Source organism: Cavia porcellus, unplaced genomic scaffold (assembly GCF_034190915.1).
Source record: "Cavia porcellus strain 051 isolate PalLab524CR breed Dunkin Hartley unplaced genomic scaffold, mCavPor4.1 scaffold_3, whole genome shotgun sequence".
In the NCBI taxonomy this organism is placed as follows: domain Eukaryota; kingdom Metazoa; phylum Chordata; class Mammalia; order Rodentia; family Caviidae; genus Cavia; species Cavia porcellus.
Genome location: NW_026947486.1, coordinates 102,147,522 through 102,163,820, shown reverse-complemented (window position 1 = coordinate 102,163,820; position 16,299 = coordinate 102,147,522). Strand labels below are relative to the sequence as shown.

The following is a 16,299-nucleotide window of genomic DNA, read 5'->3' as shown; positions in this document are numbered from 1 at the left end:
GTCCCACCCCCACCCTAGTTTGGGAGCCACACAAGTGTGGCCTGTAAGGTAGGTCAGGCACCAGAAGAGTGTGTTCGGAGCTGGGGACAAAATCCTTGCCAATGTTGACTGAACGTTTTAAGACCCATTTGACAAGTGAAGAAACAATGTCAGAGAGGTTAGGAAACTTGCCCAAGGTCTCATTGCTAGAGAACGGCAGAGGAGCCAGGATTCAAACCTGGGCAGTCTGGTTCCAGACACTACCATGTTAGCCACGTGTTAATACGGTCTTGAGACTAATCTTTGAGGAGGAAAATGATTCTGACAATATGGTAAGGAAATCACTCTGCAAACACAAATACCCTTCTGTCCCGAGTACCTTGCGTGACAGCGTTCCGCAGTGACATGCACAAGGTGTGTGCCCGGGGTGCAGCTCGTCAGTTACTAGCTGTGTGAACTCCGGCAAACTTCTTAACCCCTTTGAACTTCCATCTCCTCACCCAGAAGAATGGGACCGCTGGCCCTCTCAGCTCGCTATGAGGATTAGAGCCCACGTGTCGCAAGGGCTGGCTTCTGAGGATGCTGAAGTGTTTAGGGCAAGCATCAGGCATCGAATGGCAGGTGATAGCTGGAGGCAGATGCCGGATGGGCCTGTTTCCTGGGCAGGAAGGTGGCAGCCACCACCTGTTGGAAACATGGGGTGGGCGGCAGAGTGGTAGTGCAGGAGATGTTAGCAGTGGGGCTTTCTTCAGCAGCCAGGGCAACTGCAAAAGGCACCCCAAGGGGTACCAAGGCAGAGGAAGAGTGGCGAGACACAGGGCAGATGTAGGGGAGGCCAGGAAGGAGTGGCTGAGAGGACGGTAGGGCGAGCTCTGGGAGAGGCCAGCACCGAGGTCAGAGCTCCCAGGAGGGAAGGTGCACCGCCTGCAGGAGGACATCTGGGTGAGGAAGAGGCCCAGGGCTGCTCCCAGGAGAGCAGCACAGAGTCTTAAGGTGCTGGCACAGGCTCTTTTGGCAAGAGCAGAAGCCAGGTGCCATCCCCTTTGGGGTCCTTTCCTAGCTGCCATCTCAGGAACCTGATCTCAGTACAGCGGCTCTCAGGATTGCAGCCACCCTGCTCCCGGCGCAGCCCAGAACACTGGCTAGACTCTTGTCTTCTCTAGAGGAACACATACAAGGGGCTGCCCGTGTTCTTAAACGTGCTCGTGGTGATGTGAGGCCCTGGATTCAATAATGGCAGGGGAGGGGGCGGATCCTGCGCTGTAGCTCATAGCTCCCAATTCCCCAATGACAGGCTTCAATTCCTTTCCAAGAAGGTAAACACTAGCATACGGGGCTCCGCCCTGGCCAAGGGCGCCCACTGAAGCCTAACACCTCCACTCTGATATCCATGCCTTCCAGCATGGCTCCTGTAGAGAGCAGGCAGCTCTACTACCACCTGTCACCCTGGGCCTCTGAGGCCATTTGGAAGTAACCAGTGGGGGTGGGTGGACGCCTGAAAACAAGAGCCGCAGGTGAGCTAATAAGGCTGTGTGACAGTCCAGAAGCTGCCACCAGCCCGGTTCCCTCTGCCTGCAGCTCCTCACCTTCTGCCTAACTGGAGACATGAGCCAAAAGCACAGGGGCAGCAAGGGTCCTCTAGGGCAGAGGGCACAGGCAGCCACAGCTGAGGGTATGGTAGTGCGCAGCACGAATGCAGAGCCCAGCAGGAGAGAGCCACGGGGAAGCTCGAAGCCAATAGCGCCCATGAGGACTTCTCAGTGAAGCGCTTCATCTGAGATTCCTCCCCCTGGCCTCACCATCCTGGCCAAATAAAATCAGTTTATCTCTTTTAAAGCAGATGCAAGTCTCAGAAACACTATCTTCGGTCAGAATGAGCTCCCAGTTTTTCCTTAACCTGGATCAAAACTGTGTTTTCGATCTGTCTTATGTATATATAGTTCCTCTGTTCCATGTGACTGCACTGAACTGAGTACTTCCTTGAATTAGGGGGAAAAGAGTGCCCAAGTTTCTGAGTCAGCAGTATCACCTATGGGGGTTATTCTGGGCAGAACACAAAGACAAGAGGCAAGTTATTTCTATGCTGCTTTATTTCTGTAAGGATACACTGAAACATTAGATGATAAGAGCTAATGACAAAATGTAGAAATGAGGCCTCGGCTTCTACAACCACTCCTACAGAACGTTAATATGTACTGAGTTACATGTTTACTTTGGATACTGGCTTGTGATACTGTGTAATATAATAATGGAGAGTACAGGAAGGAGGTGATCCCGCATCTCAGGGAAGCAGGAGGTGGAAATCTAGTTCCGCTTGTGAGGACGGTGGCCTCCCCGCTCCCCCAGGGAGCCCACTAAGCCCTTGAGGGGAAGTCCTAGGAATCACAACAGAAGGAACTCTGCAGCCCTCTTGAACACACAGAGGAAGAGCAGACAACTACTATGTTACAAGGGATGAGACTCATGACGGTTTCGAAATGTCAGATCCACATTAATGACAGCCCTGGTGCCTGCTCAGCTACCACCCCTCTAGTCACTTCCGAAGGATGACTCTCAAAACTGCAGGGCTGTCTGAGGGGCTCAAATATTGTCATGCAAGTTTCCAAACCCATAAACTATTACTATTAATGAAAACAAAAATATCATTAATTAAAAAAAAAATAAAAAAGACAGCAGGGTTAGTTTTGTTAAGCTTCCAGAAGAAGTATTCACTGTGACAATGCTGTTCTGAAACAGGCTCGTTTTCTCAGATCTGCTCACAGACTTGCAATCACCTGCGTGTCCCACGCTGGGAAGCGGGAACCCTCAGAACACACGCCACACAGGCAAAGCAAACGTCGGTGTAGGGGAACAGTCAGTTGAGAATTACAGCTAAGTCCAAATGTTAATTTTCCGAAAATTCTTGTTAGTCATATAAAAACACAAAAGAACAGAAAGAAGGTGAGCGTTCAACTAGGAAGCTAAACTATGCGTTCCAGCAAGTTCTTTTTCTGCCCACAGAAGAGGGTGAGCAGTGAGTTGGAGCAGCCGCTGCAACTCTTGCGTGTCTTCTGGTTACATGGTGGGGCCCAGCTGAGCCCTAAGAGGCGTCTCAGTGGGGCCTTTGTCGCTTATGCTCTTGCTTACATCATGAAGTGGCTACATGGTTAGCACTTTTCTGCTCTATGGTAAACATGCAGAAGAGTCAGTCTATCTAAATTTTCATTTCTTTGTTGCAGCGATAGAGAAATTAACTTTGCTGCAACTTTGCTTTTGGCTAAATACTAGTATGATTCACTGTGTGCCCTTATTTGAGTAATACTGTAAAATGGGAGAAAAGACAGAAGGAACAACTTTAAGAGGTAAAAGACCACTCTTGTCCTATTGATGGTGTAGGGCAGAGAGAGCAAGGACACGAAGAACATGATGCAAACTCCATTTTACAGGACAGGAGCCCCTGTCAGTTTACAGCTTTTTGGCACAGTCGGGACAATACACCTGCTCCTGGTGATAAACAAAGCGCTTGTTGGCCAGATTCACGGAGCATTTTTTGCAGTGGAAGCAGTAGTCGTGCCAGGATTGTCCTTCATAGGCCACCACACTGGAGCCTTTACCAAAGCCTGTGGAAAAACAAAAGAAAATGGAGGGAGACAGTTGAATGAACACAGGTGAGGAAGCTGTGATTCAGAGCTAAATGACGACTTGCCCCATTCAGAGCCAACAATGCAAGGAGCCAGTGTCTTTCTGGCTCCCAGTCCTCCCTCCACCACACACTGTCCCCCATGCTGCCACTGTGCCCCATGCTGCCACCAGCCTGCTACGGCTCTCAAGGACCTGAGAGGATGCCAGAGCTCAGCCGAGGGCGTCTCAAGGTTAAGGAACCCGCATTCCCATGCCACCGCTATCACCCTGTGACGCGCACAGACCTCCCACCATAACCACTTTCTTTGATTTAGGTCAAGGCCATGGCATCAAAGTGGCCACCAGGAGGCAAACTTGGGCTGTTCGTGAGGTCTGCACTTACCGGGCCTCGAGGAGCTGCTAAGCTTCGATTTTTTCTATAAAGAACCACCACCCATGAGGGACAAGTCCTTTCTCCACCCGGATGCCTGCCCCGGAGGTTGGCGCTGGGAAACAGGGTGAGAGGCAAGCGTTTCCCGTGGCACACTGGGGGCTTCCTAGCTTTAGAGACTGGGTGGCTCACTCTTGACACAGTCCTTTTCCCTGAGGATGGCAAAAGTCTTCTCAAATGTACATTTCAAGACTCCCCGGGGAAATGGGAAAGTTGGAGGCAGGGGAAGGGGCCCAGGGCACGTGGATCGCGGCCGCGAGATGAGGAATGAAGTGATTAGCTTTGCTTCTGATCGCAAAAAAGTAAATAAAAATAAAATAAAAAACCCCAAAACACTCCCTGCCAGCAGGCACCTCCACACTAGCCCTCAGTTATGGGTTGTTATGACAGCAGGTTATGGTTCTCCGGCCTCCCCGGCCCGCCCCCTCCCTCCCTCCCCTCTCCCCCCACCCTCCTCCCTTTCAGTCCCCTCCCCACCCCTCAATCCCCCCAGTCCCTCTTTCCAGTGCCTGCCTGTGGCCCAAAGGTCTCAGGCTTGTGAACTCCTGGCATTGTTAGTCAGTAGTAGTCATGAAGTGTTCTGTATTGCAAAAGCCAGACTGGCCTGCAGGAGAATCCAAACTACTGGGCGGGCCTTTAGGACCATATTGGCAGGGACAGTAGGGCATTCTCTGGGGGTCTTTGTGGATGAAACCGACGACACAGGAAAATGAGAGATGGTTATCATGCGCAACACCTAGCCTGGCAGACTTAGCAAGGACTCTTTAAGCCTACCAGTGATGGGGTTCTTGCATCCAGCACACTTCTTGGCCACAAAGTTCTTGTAGCAATCCACGCAGTAATACTGGTCCTCCACAGCGGTGAAACGCTGCCCAGCCAGCTTCTTAGAGCAGGTAACACACACAAAGCAATCGGCATGCCAGGGCTGATCCTGGTAAGTGATTCCTCCAGATGTGATGGCCTAGACCAGGGAGTGTAGCACCGGATTCAGATTCAACAACCATTTTGTTGAATGCCTACAACGTGCCAGGCACTGTGCTGGGCGCTTTGGTTTGCAGTATCTCATTTAATCTCCACCACGGCCATGGGAGGCAGGTGCCATTATTATCCCCAATTTACAGATGAAGACACCAAGGCCCGAGGAAGGTGAGACCCTCGGCAAGGTAACACAGCAACTGAGTGGCAGAGGCTGGCCTCAAGAGCCAGGGCTGCCCTCACTACCGCTATCAGACAGCCTGCTTTCTCATCCCATGTCTCCTCATCTGTAAAATAGGCATAATAATTCCCACGTCACAGGGCTGTCATGAGGACGTAATGGGATAGTGTGTGTGCAAGTGCTCTGCAAACTGTCCACACTTTTAGAAACAGCAGTCAATACGCAACTCCCTTGCCAAAGTACCTTGTTGCACTTGACACAGTGCTTGGCAAACTTGGTCTCGTGGCAAGTCACGCAGTAGAAGTCCTCCCCTTTCGGGAAGAAGCTTCCGGTCCCAATGACTTGCTTGCAGTTGCTGCAGGTGAAGCAGTCTTTGTGCCAGACGGTGCCCTTGTACTCCACATTCTGGTCTCCTGCAGGGGAAAGCAGGCCGATAGCCCCACTGACAGGCTCTGCAGGGGGCTGCATCCACTCAGCCCCTCCCGCAGGCCCTCCAGAGGTGAGGGATGCAGGCCCTGCAGTCACTGGCCTCACGCCTCCAACTAACCCTAACCGCGTGCTCCTTGCAGTGATGTCCACCCAGGACTCCTGGGGGTGGGGCCCCGCAGCAGGATTTCCTATGAGATGCTGAATCTCCACGCCCCCACCTCGACCCGCTGCCTGGACTAAGACAGTCACCTGGGGGTGCTGCTTGATCCCTGAGCCCCAATTACACCCGGAGGGGAAAGCATGCCTGGATCACTCACTACACCCAAATGAGAAAGCGCTACATACTGTTCACTTCATTCTCCTGCCACAGGCTCTTTTCACCAGTGTTCTTTAGTCTCCAAGTGTGTGCGTGTGTGCGAGCATATATGTGTACGATATATACGTGTATGTATATGTGTACATATATATGCTAAGTTTCAAAGCAGCTCACAGCAACATTAGCCCCTCAGTGACAAGCAAGCCCATGTCATGTCTGCCCTCAGGGCTCTACCCTGGCCGCCTGGGGTGGGAGGGGGACAGTACCTGCCACAATGGCCTTGAAGCACCCTTTGCACTTGGGGGAGTCCTCTCGAGTGGCACACTTGTTGCACAGTATCTTGTTGTCCTTGGACACAAAGGTCTCGCTGGCCAGGGGGTGAAGGCACTTGGCACAGCGGAAGCAGGTGTCGTGCCAGTAGCGGTTCTTGTAGTGCACCTCCTGGGGAGCGATAAGTGGGCAGCCCTGTGATGGGCACCGAGGTAGGGACAGCCGGCTTCCCTGGGCTCACTACCGAGTGACACACTGGCCCATACCTAGGGCACCCTGAGGCGAGTTTTCCTCAGCGTAGTAAGAGGGACAACTGGACCAAGGAGGAAACCTCACAATCCCCAGGGTAATGAGGACTGCGGGCTGGTAAGTCTCTAATCCCCAAATCCAAATCCAAAATCTGAAACTTTCTGAGTGGCACCATGGTGCCTATGTGGAAAATTCCACACCTGACCACAGCTAAAACCCATGCACACGAGACCCAGGTTACTCAGTGTCCCCCAAAGGGAAATAAAAGACTCTCCTAGCCCCTTCAGCTGTGATGCATAAACTTTACTTCAGGCACACAATTATTAAAACAGTGCTTAAAATTTCCTCCAGCCTATGTAGATAAGGTATACATATGACGTAAATGAATTTCCTGTTTAGTTTTGTATCTTTCCCCCAAAATGTCTCATTATGTGTATGTAAACTATTCCATAATATTTTTTTAAATCCAGAATCTGAAGCGCTTCTGCTCCCAAGCATTTCACATAAGGGAATTCAGCCAACACAACCAAAACAGCTGACCAAGGCGTGGCGGGCTATCTAGTCCAAGGCCCATATTAAACGGCAGAGAGAGGGCACCAGGAATGCCCTTTGGGAGCAGAGACTGCCTCCGGGCCTCCAGGTGGCTGCTGAGAGGAGCAGAACTCAAAAAGGTGCCTACTGCTGTCATGGCAGCAGAAAGCCTATACCCCGAAGCCCAGCCCACACTGCTCACACATGGGGACAACTAGTACCTTGGAGTCTGCGCCAATGGGCTTGCGGCACTCCACACAGGTGTTGGCGCAGAACTTGTCAAAGCACTTCAGGCAGCAGTGGTGGCCGTCCTTCTGCACATACTTCTTCCCCTGCAAAGGGTCCCTGCAGTAGTGGCAGTCGAACTTCTCAGCCATGGTGCCCACCTTATAACTGGAGGGACCTGAAGGCACAAGCAGAAAGAACAAATGACAACGGAAGCACCAGGGCACCCTGCCGCAGCAGACAGTGCCTCACATGGCCGAGGAAACACTCCGAGTCCATGGGCTCTGGGCACCAGGGTTCAGCTTGCACTCGACCCGGGCTGGCCGCCAGCCCCCCTCCCGTCCACCCGGCAACCGATACCCAGCAAGACACTGCCTCGGCACTGGGCTCCTCAAGGGCCAGAGGCCAAGGACCAGTGCCTCCCTGAAGAGATGGCCCAAGTCCCTGCCTGGATGCACCACTGAGCTGACTCACAAAGGACTCTGGGAGAGGCAAGGGGGCCAGAGCTCACAATGATTGGGTCACTACAGAGACTCTGGGGAGCAGATGATTGTGAGCAGTGACCTGATACAGTAGAGGGCTGGGGCAGCACAGGCAAGAGAGAGCAAACTGCTTTACACAAAAGAAGCCCTGGGCCGCAGGCAGGCTTCTCACAGGAACCAGGAGGGTGGCCCTCTGCTCTGAGGGCTGCCTGCCTGCCAGCTTTTGCCCCTTTCTGTCACTTCTGCAGGGGAAAAATTATTCTCTGGAGGCCTCACTTTCCTCCTACCTGAACAATTCTAGGCATCTGAACAAAACCTTATCAGCTGACCCTATACTGCCAGACACACAAACAATCCTCTCACTTATTAAAAATGCTTAAATTTACTTGAAATCAGTAAGAAACAAGTCTACTCCCTGGAGATCCCAAACAGTTTTGTTCCAGATAGTGCACTGACTTTTGAGGGCTGAGCAGTTGGGCCAAGGAGCATTTCTACGTAAATAGCCTTCTTGATTGGCACCAGCATATTTTGAAAATGGGTTATCTGTCATAGTGACACATAGTTCTGTGACGGATCAAAAACAAACCCTTGGATCAAGAGAGGAAGGATCAGTTAGATTCACTTTGGACATTTGTTGCTTTAAAACACTGCAAGTTTAAAGTACGCTCTGGAAACAAGTGACTGATAAAGGGTTAAGCTGACTGTTTCAAGCACCCCCAATTCTCTGCCTCTGTCTAACCCTGTCACTTCCCTACCCAAGACTGCTAAGGCCCTCCGAGGTCCCTCTGCCAAGTCACTGTCCACTGAACCTTGCCACCAACAAACGTGCCAAATGTGAGCTTCTAATAGCTCTCAACTTCTTTCCATGCTAATTCTATTAATTTTTCTCCTCTCTCTGAGAAAGAAAATTTACAAAAGTAGGTAGAAATGATTTAAACTGTGAAGGAAACACAAGAGCTGAGACTGCTGAATGCAAACCATCCCACAGCCAGGGTTCCCCAACACCCTGAGCGAGTGTCCCCTCAGAGAAAGGGTGAGGGGACATAACGAGCGGTTAGTTGCCTGCTACTCACCGGCACTGCAGCTCTTCCGCCAACGGAACAGCCCCAACTCCTGCTCTGGGTTCCATTCCCAGCTTTTTTATACAAGCACATGTCCAGGCTGTTTAGGCCCTGTTGCCCAAGCAACCAAACAGCAGAGTGTGAGCTAAGGAAACCACACCCTGTGTGTGGGAACCCGCCTGGGCCAGGGCTGCCGAAGCCTCACTCAAACCCACGCCAGTCTCTGCAGCCAACGCCAAACAGGTGAAACCAGGCCCCCAGTGCGCACACTTGCTGCCTCCCGCTGACACGCATGCAGACCCTTCCTCTCCAGAGAGCTGGCTCGAGAAGAAAGTGAGTGGCATTCTTCACGAGAACAGTTGCTGGAGACAGTTGTACCAGTCAGGAGACTAAGGAAGACCAGAGAATAGCTCTGACTTGACTTTTCCCTAAAGAAAAAACCGGGATGTTCCTTTACATGACACAGTCAGAAACCAACATACACAATGAACCCAGGGCCACGCTCCCTGGAACTCTGTGCAGTGTATGTGAAGCAGTTGTTCAGCCGTCCGTGGCCTCCACGCCAAGCACAAAGTACCTGTCACTGTGAGACTGTGGGGAAGCGCCTCTCCCCTGCAGCTCTTTCCCAGGTCAAGTATGAGCCTTGCCTTGCCTATGCCATATTGAAAGTGCGCCCTTTCCAATGATTTGCTTTCTTGTTAAGAGCTCAGTTAGGAAACCAAATAAATCTCCAGTAAGAGTAAATGCCAGGAACTCAAAGTATCAGTGGCCCCAAAATGCCATCTGGCAGGAAAACAGAATTTATAAGATTAGACAGCACTGGCTTGCTGTGTGGCTAGTAATCAGAAACAGTCTTCAGACCATATATGAATATTCCTGTTTCCTGCACTGAGATCTCTGTTTAAAACACAACTTTGAGCCTACTCACTTCAGTGTCGCTCTCTTTTGATGACTATCAAGGCAGAAATGGCTCCTAAATATTTCTGTATTCAAGTATTAGAATCTCACCTAAGGAGAGTCTCACTTTTTGATATTCTGAATCCTAGCTTTATTGTTAAAAAACAGGTATTAGTGTCATACACAAGAACAAATAATTCTAGAAAACACAATGAATTCCATTTAGAGCTAACCAGAGATATTGAAGAAAGGCAAAGTCTACCATGGGTCTCATACCAAACAGATCTTTTCTGCCATATCTTTCTGACTTCAAATGCACAGACCTGCAGAACTGTTAGCTTGTTTTCTTAGTCCTAGGACATGAATTGCTCAGTCTCTACACATCCAGATGATAAAATAATCCAGGGTTCACCAATGAGCATGGACATACCAAAGTGTAAAGAAATGAAGCCACATGTTACTATTCTGTTCCTGTAATACAGGATCCAAGCAAAAAGCACATTAACAACCCCAAGTTAGCGGTAAAGAAGGGTTCTTGGCATTTTGAGTCTTAGTTTTAGGACTATTCTCCAAGTTTATGAATTCCAGGGTCTCTTTATATTCCCCACGTCTGTATACCTACACCCAGACTGCATCTGGATGGAGAAACAGATTTCAAAGGCTTATTTTATAACTGATTTCGACAGTTGATGTAAATCATTTTTATGTATGTGGAAACACATATTAATCAAGATAGAATAGGCTGTTCTAGATCTGCTGGCTTTATTGCCTAATAAGTTAACAGGCTAGAAATACTTCAAGTATGTTAACAATGTCTGTCGAATTCATGAACTTTAGTACTTTTTTTTTTTTTTACAAGAAATCAAATTTGGTAGAACTTTGGGCAACCTGAACTACCCCACCTCCTATTTTTCTAACTTTATTTTTTTTTTTTTGTCTTTTTTTTTTTTTTTTTTTTTTTTTTAGACAGGGTCTCGCTATGCAGTTCAGGCTGGCCTTGAGCGCTCACTTTGAAGCCCAGGCTGGTCTTGAACTCGCAATGATCCTCCCACCTCAGCCTCCCCAGTGCTGGGATTAAACTTTGATTATTTGATATAAAACCTTTTAAATGCCTGGCAAATACAAGGTCCTGAGTTCAATTCCCAGTACCAAAAAAAATTTTTTTTAAATCCTCATGCCACGTGCTTTGGAAGTTAGAGCAATATATTCCTTCTGATGAGACATCATATCAAAACTGTGCATAAAATACAAATGATCTATATAAGATATTTTGCTAGTACTTATCTTCTAGGGAATAACAACACTAAGAACCCAGCTGATAAATGACAATGCTGACACAGAGTTTTGTGAAGGACAGCAAATATCGCAATGGTTGACACCCAGGAGAATAGGCCACAGCTCAAGTTTGGCTGCATGAGGGGAAGAAAAGCTTGCACTTTCGTCTCTCTCTTGCTCTTTGTTAGAAACAATTAGAGAAGAGAAAAAGTAGAAATGGTATTTGGCCCTTTTGGGGGCTCACTTTACTCTTACTGAATCATACTCTTAAGTATTTATCCCTTGATTAATATTTCATATTCCTTTTGTAAAGTCTAAGAGCATGAAACATGAAGGCTTTTAACATTTTAAACCTCTGTTTGCCTTGACTTACTGCTGTCATCCTCGACGGGATATGTCACCCATCATTACATGAAACATCTACCACATACAACTACATGCCACTTCCCCTATCACTTGTTTTTGTAGACAGCTTTGCCCTAGGCTGGCTTGTTTTAGCATCTTGCTGGGGCCCTCATCTGTACCTAGTAATGAGAATTTTCTATCATACAAAGTTCTGCCACTACACTTGGAGCCCCAGGTGTCCAATCCAGGATGATGTATAAAGGTGTTACTAAGCACATCCTGCTAACTGACAGATGGAGATAAGTCACCACCACCAAGTTTCTGAAACTTCAGTGTGGAAGGTCACTCAACATGGTTTGTGGTCAAAAGATCAAAGCTTCTATTTGAACTTTACAAAGCCCATTTCAGTGCAACACTGATTTTCCTTCTGTGATGTCTTCTCTCTTTTTAAGGGACCTGTTTTTTTGTGTGTGTTTTCATGAACCAGTGACTTAATACAAAACAATATACTACTTCCTGGTTTTAAAAATGAAATCATGTGATGCTAAGGTGCCAAATTCTAACCTATACATTACAGTTACCTCAGCTGTCCCCGGATTCTTTAAGACAGACATTTTTCACACAGATGTATTTAATAAAAGCATTCTAGAAGCTTAGTTAGATGCAGTTGAAATTGTGGCTGGTTGATCACATTTAGGTTATCTATTCTAACATGATAGCATGGCTTTTTATGCCTGCTTCAAAAGAAACATTTTTCATTTAACAATCTTCTTCTTTTGGAAGAAAATTTCCTGATTTACATCTGACATGCTAAGAGGTCCCTACAGAAACCTCAGTATCTCAATAAAAAGTTTTGGACCTCAATTTAATCATGTACACATACAAGTAACACAACCTTTGTTTTCTACTGTAAATCTTTCATTAGAGAAGATTCAATTTGTATGTAGTAAGTCTTGTTCATATTTTTATATGTACTTTCTCATGTGTTTCTTGATAATATTCCTTTTTTCTTTCTTCATGCCTACATGGCTCAAAATAAGAATATTCAAAGAGAAAGTGAACATTTTGACTAGTATTTTTCCAACCACGCACTTTCCCTGAGTACTATAAGGTATAGTATAAACAATGAACAGTAATCCAAATGAAAAGACAATTCCGATTTTTTTCTAGTCTACTAATTGCCAAGTCTAATATACCAGTACAATACTGACCCTATATATAAATGCTGTCTTCCAAAGAGAGGGTATGTTGCCTTCCTGAGAACATTTAACAAATGCAAGGAAGCACTGACTACTAACAAGAGGCTTGTGTCACAGACATGCTAATGCACCTAGAGGTGTCAACAGACATTTGGGAATAAACACCTAAATAGCTGCAATGAGACGGAGCTCATGAGTCACAGCTAAAATGCAGTCTTTCACAGAATTTCATACAAAAATCAACAAATGTTTCCTTTCCTTAAAATCAGACTGTACAGAATGATTCAATGTTATTAACAACTTCACTGGAATGCTGCATTTTAAAAAACCCATAAATCCCTTTTGATTGATAACACTATTTTAGACTATGCCTGGTATCAAAAGATTACTAAATGAAGAATTACATGCTTCTAAAGTCCCACTAGGGTAGACTCTACCCTAGTACCAGACAGTCCACATAGGAGGTTTTGCTTTATGTCCTACATACTACACATACCATGTCCTTTCATACTGGAAAGACACTTGGGACCTGACAGCAATCGAACATGTGTTCCTGGTTTCTCCAGTTGCAGACAGTCATTTGGCGGTTATTAAAAGTATGAAACATTCAGTTTTATTCTTGACCAAATTGTCAGAGTAGCATTTTGCAGTTATTTTAAGAAATCGATCCAGTTTGATTATGTCCCTTTCAACTCAGCCTCTCATATTCCACCCCTGATCTGAGATAGGACTGTCGAGCATTGGAGCTTACTGGATAGTAGCTCGTGAAAGGACTCACGGCAATACAATACACCAAATGGTCTTCCTTCCCCTACCAACTCATCCTGGCCTTTGACTCGAACAGCCAAGGAATAAAGGAACTGAGTTTATCTACTTTTGCCCACAATGTGTTCGATGTCAAAATTATACACTTTTGTCTTTGAAATGCCCTCTCAGTGTGTGGACAGTCACTAAAAAATGGATTCTGATCCAATGATCTGAAGCTCTTAAACCAATTCAGGGCAATACTGATTATCCTTCTGTGAGAACCTCTCTCTCTTTCATAGACCTAGTTATTATTCTCTAATTTAACAAACTAATGAGCCAAATGCAATACAAAATGCTATTTCTCAATTTTTAAAATCATCTGTAAGATATAGGTAAATTGTTTTAATTTAATCACAGTTACAGCTCTCATATTCAGAGATGCAAGAATAATCTAAAGATTTGATGTGATTTAAAATCTGAGGTTGGGTGCACCCATAAAAATTTCAACTTTTAAACATACTGTCTTATGTGTCAATTACTGAATAGGATGCAAAGTTACTCTACCGGTTAATGTGCATTCAAGGTTCATTAGGACAAACTGCATGGCTGACCAGTTCGCCTACACCCAGACTGTGTGTGTGTGTGTGTGTGTGTGTGTGTGTGTGTGTGTGTCTGCCAATAAGCACAATCACAGGCATGTGGTAGCATCTTTGTAGAACAGTTCTTGGAGGCTGCGGAAAAAATCAGGCAGCTTTCAAACACATACAAGTAAATAAAACATTACATACTAATTAATTAAAGTAGGGAATTTCATAGCAGCATATATGCTTCAAAACATCAAAAGAAAATTTTCCAAAAGTATTTCCACTGTGAAATATCGACAGGCAATTAAGTTTTCAAAAACCTACCAGCAATAATTACTTTGTCCCTTAACCTGAAAGCTGGCACACAGGACAGAGTGCTTGGTTTCTGTCTAATTTCTTACTTCACCAGCTCCAAGAAAGGAAACTGTTACTTGGGCAGAGGGCAACAGCGCACAGCCACATTCCTTGCTTCAGGGAGAGACACAGGCAGCAGGCTGACTTCAGAGATCGGGGCTTCCCTCCTTGTGCCCCTTTTCACAGGCTTCCTCAATGTCAGGTTACAAAGCAAGATCAGGACTGTCATAGTCATGACGATCTAGGACAGTGGTGGTGAATCTATGGCACGTGTGTCACAGCAGCATGTCTGTATCATTGAAAGCTCTAAAAAGTTCACCATCCCTGGTCTAGGGTATCCAAAACCTTGGCCCTTCTTCCAGTAAGAACATCTAATGCTGTACTTGTCATATCAAAAGTATCCATGATTGTATCTTCAGAGAAATAAAAAAAAATTGTTTAAAAAACGAAGCTATCATAAGTCATTATGGATTTCTTAATTATAAATTATTCCTCCCTCCTGTTCTATATCATTTTCGTTTGCAAACACTTTAAGTTAGATTTCTGGCATGATTAAAATGAAGAGTTATATTCTACAAGTATCCAAAACTTCCTAAGCAAAAAATCTATCTTTCTTCTCATAACTTTTTAAGTTTCATAAGACATCCTGAAAAATGTAATAAGTCATATATTTATATATGTATATGTATATATGTATGTATGCACATACAATCATTCAACTGCTAATTTTACTTGAGTAAAAATAGTCTTTTGCCTTTCAAAGAGCATTAGAGGACAAGAACAAAACAGAGACAAACTATGACTTATGTACTATTTAGACAAGACTAAAATCATTCAATCAAAAATTTTCTGTTGGTCAGGTCAAATGACAGACTGCCCCCAACAAAACTGTACTCAAGAGAAGGAACATAAAGGTTTTACCTGAGTGTCTATGAGAAGCCATGGCTCAGAGACCAAGTTCAGGAGCAGCACCTAGACCAGTGTTTCCTCAACCCCAGATGATAAGGCTATGGCTCATTTGTGAACATACATTTAAGGGGAAGCAGCTCACACAAAAATAACCAAGAGCAGATGTCTCACCCCTCCCCAGAGATCACAACCTTAATCCCACTAGAAAATTCTTAACCATTTTAGGTGATCCAAGGGAGAAGAATAGGACCCAGTAAAAATACCAAATGCTACATATAAATACCTGTGGGGCTACTCAGCATCCAAATTAGCTCCAGAGCCAGAGAGGCCACATAGAAAGTCATCCCTGTACCGGAATAAAATTTGGACTCAGCTCTCACATAGCTTAACGGTGAGCCAACCTTATTAATCCACTTTATGTGCCTCAAGAGCTTGCATTCAGTCCTATAAACAACACATTTTTATGCTATTAATGATAAAAGTAACTATAAGACATAGACTTTTGTTACCACAACTATGGAGATTAAGGGCATTACAGTGTCCTCCTTGGTATGTACCAGAGATCAGGAGAGTGCTGCAAACGAGAGCAATTCTAGCCACCCATTTCCCCAGCGTAAGATCAGAACAGGCACACATACACACCCCCAGAAGACATACAAGATGACACTTTGTCTCACCAACTCAACCACTTGCATTTTACCCTCTCGGATAACAAAAGTAAAAACATGAATGAAAACGAAGACAACAACCTTATATGTTCTAGCAGCTCCACAGGCCATCACTGGCTGGAGACTGACAACCAGCAAGTTCTAGGAAAAGCCTCCAGGACCCCGTAGGGCCGCACCCTTGTTCCTCCTCTGGCCTCACCCCTGGCCCTCTTGTCCTGGCTCCTGCCGCACTGGTCTCACTGTCCCGTGTACCCTCTCAGCACAGAGCCTTTCATGGTTGTTCCTCTATTCCCTTAAAGTCTCCGCTCCAACCACTTTGTCAGTGAAGCCTTCTCTGACCACCTACATGGCTCAAATGGCAGCCACAGTCCCCACACTACACTCTTCCTACCGCGCTCCCCCAATTTGTCATTCTCCACAGTACTTGGGCCCTTCTAACAAAGTAATCATCACACTGACTTCTCTTACTTTTCTAATTTTCTCTTCTGCTTCATGAGGGCAGGGACCAGCACCTAGAGTATAGCTCAGCTCCTAGGAGGAGCCCAAAAATCATGTGTTGAAAAATGAATTAA

General features: G+C 46.2%; 1 protein-coding gene across 5 annotated transcripts in view; it reads right to left on the bottom strand.

Moving 5' to 3' along the window:
* Nucleotides 1-2,051: 2,051 nt before the first annotated feature.
* The window catches only part of Fhl1 (four and a half LIM domains 1), a 57,452-nt gene continuing 43,204 nt past the window's right edge, over nucleotides 2,052-16,299 (bottom strand). For 2 of the 5 annotated variants that reach the window (XM_023562848.2, XM_063246452.1), the window contains exons 3-8: nucleotides 7,203-7,384; nucleotides 6,198-6,372; nucleotides 5,430-5,599; nucleotides 4,805-4,991; nucleotides 3,983-4,182; nucleotides 2,052-3,578 (exon numbers count right to left, since the gene is read on the bottom strand). In XM_023562848.2, coding sequence (XP_023418616.2) covers nucleotides 3,495-3,578; nucleotides 3,983-4,182; nucleotides 4,805-4,991; nucleotides 5,430-5,599; nucleotides 6,198-6,372; nucleotides 7,203-7,358 — 972 coding nt within the window. In that variant the 5' untranslated portion in view covers nucleotides 7,359-7,384 and the 3' untranslated portion in view covers nucleotides 2,052-3,494. Of the gene's footprint in view, nucleotides 3,579-3,982; nucleotides 4,183-4,804; nucleotides 4,992-5,429; nucleotides 5,600-6,197; nucleotides 6,373-7,202; nucleotides 7,385-8,761; nucleotides 8,787-15,071; nucleotides 15,261-16,299 lie in introns of those variants that run through there. The other 3 variants (XM_005001363.4, XM_023562849.2, XM_003464713.5) reach the window with 3 other exon arrangements.